Raw genomic sequence first — 7,866 nt, forward strand, 5'->3', positions numbered from 1 at the left:
GACTGTTTTTATTGATTGATTTTTTTCCCCCCTGCCTCCATATGCAAGGTCATAATCAAGAATCTAAATTTGTTTTAAAGCATTTTCTTGTGTCATAGTCTTATCATCAGACAATCTTTACTGTATAATCTGGTGTGCATGATATCACAAAGTCTGCGACAGAAGATTTTGGCCAAGATTTTATTGCCCGCATCTCATATAGTGTGATATGATAAGCCTGCTTTTATTGTACAATGTGCAGAGGACTTAAGCTGGCTGTTTCTGTCTTTGGACAGTATTTACACTGTCTCTGCATATACTGTGTTTAAACAAAAACATGTTCTAATGGTAACTGGTATAATGGTTCCCCACTATTTTTGCACTGTATCTGATTATTTTAATGGTTCATGAAAAATTCTGTCAGGCCAATTCAATTTTTTCAGCAGAGTAGGTGTAGAGCACTATAGCCTACCCATCCACCTAGCTAAAGTCTACCCATCCACCTATCTAAAGTCTACCCATCCACCTATCTAAAGTCTACCCATCCACCTATCTAAAGCCTACCTATCTACCTATCTATAGTCTACGTACCTCGATTGATGTTTTAACAAATATGATCCAACAGATCTGTTTCTGATGTGTAATGAAGGACGGATAAATGTAGCAAAGCAGTTTTACAATCCAGATTTAAACCATATCTAATCTGGTGTTATGTTACTGTACCATTCTGTTTTGTTTAACAGCCTGAAATGTGTAGACCTATTATCTGCCAAAGGAGCTGATCAGATTTGCTGATTTGAACCATATTGTGTTTGTGTCAGAATAGCTTGAATTTTTCCAGTTCTTGATTACTCACTGGGCTATTTTAGGCTCTAGGGGGTCGTATCAAGTTGATATATAGTTGATATGTTTGTTTGGTGTACTTTGTAGTAAGGGGAAAATGACATCCCACCTCCGTTAGCACACACTAGCAGGTTTAGGCCGGTTTGCACTAGGAGCAGGTTTTTTTTTCTTCTTCTGCTTCTTACGACAGAGAAGGGAACGCCCACTTCCTCAAGCCTGTATAAATCCTCCTCCGAAACATGGGATTTGACAGCGCGTTCACACACGAGCACACGGCGAATATCTAGATTAGATCAGATCAGATCAGACACATTTGTCAACTTTCCTAACTGGTGTTTCAGGAAGATTTGTACTGAAACGTTAATAGTGCTTGTTGCTGTTTGTGTGTGAGTGTGTGGTTTTGGTTTTTTTTTTTTTTTTTTTGCGAGTTCGTGGGTGTAAACTTTTGTCAGGGCAATCAGCCCCTGCTTTAGCGTCCTGCCGCAATCCGGCGGGTGTTAAGATCCATGGAAGTGGTCGGTATTTACGAAAGGGACTGCCTTGCATTCCACAGCGGCCACAGTCTGGGTCCCGTCCACGGCGGCGTGTACAAACCCTCCACTGACGGCTCGATGACGAAACTCGGCATCTCCGAGCACGAGAAGGCGATCGACTTCAGCATCTACTTGGACTCTGCTCTCCACTACCAGCAGCCGGCAATCCACGGCGAGGAGGTCTTCACCCCGGACTACCCTATCAGCGAGGACGCCAAGAGCAAGCGAGCCGCCGCGGAGGCGCCCGGGTACAAGAGCTACGCGCCGCTGACCGAGCGCGACGCCAACCGGAGCCAGCTCGGCTACCCAGAGCTTCAGGAGACGCGCCTCGACACCGTTTTCAGCCCGGACTTCCTGGGCGCCTACGGCAAAAGTCAGTGGCGAGGCGACGTGAACGAAGACCCGCGGATGGACGGATCGGGGGGCTTCGACATGCGCTCCTACCTGCAGTACCAGACGGCGCCCAGTGGAAGCCTGGGAAACATCTCCAACGCTTCCTCGTCGTGCTCTAGCCCGCCTGGCACGCCCGCTCCGCCCAGCAAAGCCAGATCGCCTCAACCTGGCGGTAAAATCCCGTCTACAGGTAAAGGCAAGAAGCGGCTGGACAAGGACAGCGATGAGTACCGGCAGCGGCGTGAGCGCAACAACCTGGCCGTGCGCAAGAGCAGGGACAAAGCGAAAATGCGCAATCTGGAGACGCAGCACAAAGTGCTGGAGCTGGCGGCTGAAAACGAGCGGCTGCAGAAACGTGTAGAGCAGCTGTCCCGAGAGCTGGCCACCCTGCGCAACCTGCTCTCCGCCACCGGCCAGTGCTAACGCTTACTTCAGCAACCTTTCTCCATAAGACTGTAAAACATCGGTTCCAAAGAGTATGCATTTTTTTTGTTTGTTTGTTTGGTTGTTTTGTTTTGTTTTGTTTTGTTTTTTACAAATGAGTCATTTTTGCGTGAAAATGACGAACAATGCTTTAAAAAAATGTTTACAAGAGCAAAAGAGCCTGAAAAGGGGACTGGCGCCTGGATTGCGCAACACTTTCTCCCATGCGCGATGACTGTGTCACTCTGGTGGTGTTGTGGAAGCCCGCTCATGTACTTTGGTCTGTACAGTATTTTTGTACGGGTGAAATGTCTACTGTTTTAATAATACTCTGTTATTTAAATACCTTTTCCCCCCATAATCTGGGGCAGTGGCTGTCGAGGGAAGAGTTGTACTGCAGAGGTATGATGCAACGCATTGTAACAGTATTGGCCATGCAATGAAGTAGTCTGCTAACACAGAATAACGGTAGATATCTTGTATTGTTATATAATATTTTATTGAATTAAATGATTTTTATTTCTTTTTGACCATGGTTGTCTGCCTATTTTTGTCTAATTGCACTGGCTCAAGTCACACTCACCTTTTCTGCGTAGAAAGACTTGTCATATTTTGACACTTCAGTTAGACAATGAAAAAAGCATTCCATATAAAATCAGATCATTCAGTTGTTGAGTTGCAGGAATGTAGTTTGATATTTTTTTTTCTTTTTATTTAATCACTATTTTAGGATCAAACCACACACACAGTAATGTAGAAGGGAAGGTATTGCAACAAAGTCCTCCATAGTCTTGAGTCACTTTGTGTCACACAATGTGTAAATAGTTCATCAATGTTAAGCACTGCAATATCCATTACACTTTGATGTAAAACCTACTGTAGCTATATATAATGTAAATATCTGTTAATAACACTGTAATATCGGTTAAGAAAATGAACATTTTCATGAGATACATATATGAGGAATTGGAAGAAACATTTTTTACAGGTTTGTCCTTTGTCCAGGTCGGCCAGCAGTAAAGCAGAATTATCTAAAGCACACACACATTGTCAATAGTCTACCAGGTTCAGTGATCTCTCAGAGTTGGGGTCAAGGCTAGACCAGCAACGCCCCAAAACGACCAAGCTGTAGCTGGTTCTTCTCTAAATTCACACACACACACACACACGCATGAACACGCAATTTTAATATGGATATAATACTACAGCAAATCTAAAAGTCTAAACCAGCCTAATTCTGGAAAACACAAGAAAAAAAGGATGGAAAACGGAGCTTGTATTCCAGTATAAAGATTAGGATCCACAAGAGAAAAAATAAAGGTCTTAATGGTCATAATATGGGCATTAAAACTTTTACTAGGTGTTAAGATATATTTGGGCAATTTAAAATATCTCAACAGTCCAGAAATAAACATCATAATATTAAATCATCCAAATTAATGCTTTCATCATATTATAGACATAAAAAAACAGTAATACAAGAGTATTATGCCCAGAATTAAAACAGACCTAGGCTGTAATTAACCACACTGCTTGAGCCAGTGCTCTGGGCCTTAATAATCTTCTCCATTATGACCCAATAAACCTATTCTCTGGCACTTGATTGTTTAGAGTGTTATGCTGGCCACATATTTCCATTCACAGTATCAGATAAACAAACCTGCACTGAGCTTTTCAGAAGCACTAATATTATAACGGCATGATCAAATCTTAAAAGGTGTTGCATCACAGCACAAAAGATAGCTTACATGGGAAACTTGGCCTTGAGATAATATTGTTGATTGTGTTTTTTTGGATAGAAAGGTAGTTAAACTCGTTTATTTTATGGGGTTGCCAGTGGCGTGTGGCGTATCTGACCCTGCAGGTAGGGGACTTGTCAGGGCTGCTGTGTGAGAGTGAGGGCAAGACAGGCAGGTGCTCAGTGGTATGTGCAGATGAAGAAGAGAACCCCCCCCCCTCCCCCCCCCCCCCCCCCCCAAAATCCCCACCCCTTCATCAGAGGTCATCACCATGACAATAAAGGGTGGGAGAGTGAGAGAGGTAGGGAAAGGGAGGAGGTGAATCAAAGGTATCTGTGCCACTTATAGCAATTTTATTAAATATAATGTATGTAACGTAAACTACAATCTTATCTTCTAAATCTTATATCAACTAACGTCATTTTTTTGTCTAAACATTCTCCTCACGCCTGGAGCAAAGGAGGTTACCCGCTTCTAAAACACAGTTAACATTATACAGAATATTAATGATAGAAGTTCATATATAATTGATAATGGATATTTCATCACTGTACTACATTTAGACACAAGGCACCGGGCCGAAATGCCTTAAAAAATAAACGTTTCAAATAGCTTTTAAAAAGTCAGTGCAATTCAGAATTATGCTACAAAAAGAATTGCAGAAATTGTTAAATTCTTTAGGTATATTAAGCTAAACTTCTGAGAATCTTTTTGTTTTTTTATTTGATGAGCTTCAGTAGGCAGCACAGTGGTGACATGGCTGCCTCACAGCTCCAGGGTCCCTGGTTCGATCCTGGTTAATGTCAGTGTGGTGTTTTGCATGTTGTCAGTGTGTGTTTATGCTGGTTTCCTCCCACCTCCCCAAAACCAGTAGGTGGATTAACAAATGTAAATTGCACTTAGGTGTGAGTATTTGTGTGCATGGTGCCCTGCGATGGACTGCCAATCCCATTCAGGGTGTATTCCTGCCTCATTCTCTGTGTTCCTGGGACAGGCTTGGGATCCACCGAGATGATACAGTGATTGCTGAAGATGAGCTGAATTTCAGGATTATAGTTCTGTGCCAGCTAGGCCTATGTTTAGCTCCTTTGTAAATTTAGCTAATGATGTCCTACCATAAGAAAATGATGCTATATGTTATTGATTTTTGTTTGACAAAAATTTGGTGGAAGAAAACTAAAAGGCCTGGTGACCTGTCATTGTTTTGCATGAGGTACATTTCACAACACTTCCCATTCTGAAGGAGAAAAGCATGGTAGCTGTGTGTTGCTCAATGTCACTTCCTTCTCCTTCAAAGTGACTTTTTCTGTTTCCCAACCATCACAAGCACTATTTGAGTACAGCTACTACGCTGTTGCAAAAATTAGACACAGACCAAAAGAACAATAGTTAGAGACAGATATGTTACAGTTTTCCAAGCAATAAATGTGAATGCACATTTTAACAAACCTCATTTGAGATTCTATTTGTAGACTTACATGATTTTTCAAAAAATTAAGAATGTTTCCTAACAGTGTTAAGAACCATTTTGCCTAAATATCAATGCTTTCTATTGTAGTATGTTTTCAAAACCACAAAAGACACAAAAAAAAACCATATAAAATTGCTTACATTAGTATTGTTTAAGCCACACACAGTGCTTATAGTCCTATTAAAGTTATTAGTGTCATTATTTTCATTTTTATATCTAAGAATGAAGTGACAGAAGCAATATTCATCAGGAACAAAAAAAAATGTTATTGAGATAGTCGAATGTACAAAATACTTTACATAAATACTTCATGTCTTCACAGTGATGTCTTTATACCATGTTCTGGAGTTTTAATTTGCACAGGGATGTCGCCATTCATGTATATCAGCTTCTTATAGAATTTTATATATTTTTTCCTTGTTGGTTTCTTATTTAACCAGCTGAAAAAGGTAAAATTACTAGGTATGCCCCAATCTGATACCGTATCATTAGTGAGACTGAGTGGCCTAAATGCTGGTAGGTATTGGATCAGATTTGACATGTTTTCTCATGTACATCAGGCTTTGATAGAAAGATATCACTTTTCTTTGTTGGTTTCCTGGTTTACCCAGCTTCAAAAACCACTAGGGATATATTGATGTAATATCAGCATCGAGGTGAATGCTGGCCTAAAATTCTGGATAAGTATTGGATCAGATTTGAGGTACTGTCTGAGCCACTTATGTATTTTGTGTTTATGAAGGTATATCATGAGTGTGAACATAGGACCCAGAGACGATACCCAAAAGCATCAATGATATGATCCTAGTGATAAGATGCTAGAAAGTCAATTTCCACCTCTTTTCTATCTTTATTCCCCATAGGTTGCAAATCCAAAAACACTGCAGAGGTCTTTCAGAGTAGTGAAAGAGAGTAGTAAAACCAGCTGCGAATGAAATTATGCTTTATTATTATTATTATTATTTTGTGTAGACTTTTGTAAATGCCTTTTTGTTTAATTAGGCTTGTGATCAGTGTCTTTCTTTAAGATATACTAGTAGGCCAAGTACATGTGTCTGATTAGATGATCTGAATGTGATCAGCCATGCTATTTGAGGTCAACAACTAATCTCCTTTTAATTCAATAAAGCTAGATCTCATTTTTTAAAAAAAAAAAAAAAATAGTAATAATCTATCCCATAGCTGTCCTGTAGTTAACTCCATTTTCGCTTTTTTAAAAAATGGGAAGCTGGGAAACTTGTCTTCTGAATCAGCGAGTCATTCTCACAGAGAACTGAGCATAACTCTTTTTTTTTTTCCATTTTTAATTACATTTCTAACTTCTCTTCTACCATACAAAAATGCTGATTTTTACACTACACTACAAGTCTTAATAAGACCTTTGTATCCTGTGAACACATGGGTACACGGTGTACACGACATTTTGGACTTTCCGACCCTCTGGCACACTGTGGGTCAATCACCGGAAACGGTGGATTAAACCCCGCCCCCTGGAGTCATGCTCGTGTCTGTGTCTCCGGGTCGCGCGCACTGGGTTTTCCCACATGATCATTCCTGCTTGAGCGTCTCGTCCTGGAGGGAAAGCCACGCCCACTTTTGTTCCCGACCGGAGTTTACCGGCAGTGTGGTCATAAATGGCTGTTGCGTAATTCCTCCTGCAAAACAAACCAAGCTCTCCTGCATCCCACGCGCTGAAACGAGCTCCAGATCTGTTACACTGCAATGTTATTTATTTATTTTTTATTTTTTAATTTTTTTTTTTAGGAGAAACGCATTCCATCTCCAGCTCCTGACTTGTGTGAGCTCTATTCCAGGAAGTTATCTCTCTAGGAATGGCGGGCTTGAGTTAGGAGTGATTAATCTGGGTGAAATTCAAACGTTTTAAAGTGAACACCGCAGAACAGTTCCGCCAGAGCTCCTCCTGTAACAGAATTTTAGTGGGTGGTTAGACTCGCTTCTCTATTTTAAGACATTTTTTATGTTGTTGAGATGTTTCACTATTGAAAGCCACGTTTATTTCCTTTTTTCCCCCTACAGGAAAGCTATAATACAACCTTTTAGAAAGCAATTTGCTAGACAGTTGAATGATGACGTTTTAATAGATGCTGTGCACTGTGTGAACATGCTGAATGCTTTATTAAGCTAATTAGTCTCACAGTGTTAAACAAAATGAACCTTCATGTTCTTCATATGATTCATTTGCTGCAAGTATTTCAGATTATGGTCAGATTATCAGACTGGTCAAAATATCAGATTATCAGTATTATCACATGGTCAGATTATCAGTATTATCACACTGGTCAGATTATCATATTATCAGTATTATCACACTGGTCAGATTATCAGTATTATCACACTGGTCAGATTATCAGATTGCCAGTATTATCACACTGGTCAGATTATCAGATTGTCAGTATTATCACACTGGTCAGATTATCATATTATCAGTTGCTCAGATTATCATATTATCAGTATTATCACACTG

The 7,866-nt window shown here is 40.3% G+C and overlaps 1 protein-coding gene across 1 annotated transcript; it reads left to right on the forward strand.

Moving 5' to 3' along the window:
- Window positions 1-1,057: 1,057 nt before the first annotated feature.
- On the forward strand, window positions 1,058-2,701 carry cebpb (CCAAT enhancer binding protein beta). Its single transcript, XM_026929048.3, has one exon. The coding sequence runs from the start codon at window positions 1,329-1,331 to the stop codon at window positions 2,169-2,171; it is 843 nt and encodes a 280-aa protein (XP_026784849.1). The 5' UTR covers window positions 1,058-1,328; the 3' UTR covers window positions 2,172-2,701.
- The last annotated feature ends 5,165 nt before the right edge of the window (window positions 2,702-7,866 follow it).

This window comes from Pangasianodon hypophthalmus, chromosome 8, assembly GCF_027358585.1.
Source record: "Pangasianodon hypophthalmus isolate fPanHyp1 chromosome 8, fPanHyp1.pri, whole genome shotgun sequence".
Classification (NCBI taxonomy): domain Eukaryota; kingdom Metazoa; phylum Chordata; class Actinopteri; order Siluriformes; family Pangasiidae; genus Pangasianodon; species Pangasianodon hypophthalmus.

Excerpts from the sequence above, each read along its gene's own strand:
- cebpb (XM_026929048.3), top strand. The coding sequence starts at position 1,329 with ATGGAAGTGGTCGGTATTTACGAAAGGGACTGCCTTGCATTCCACAGC.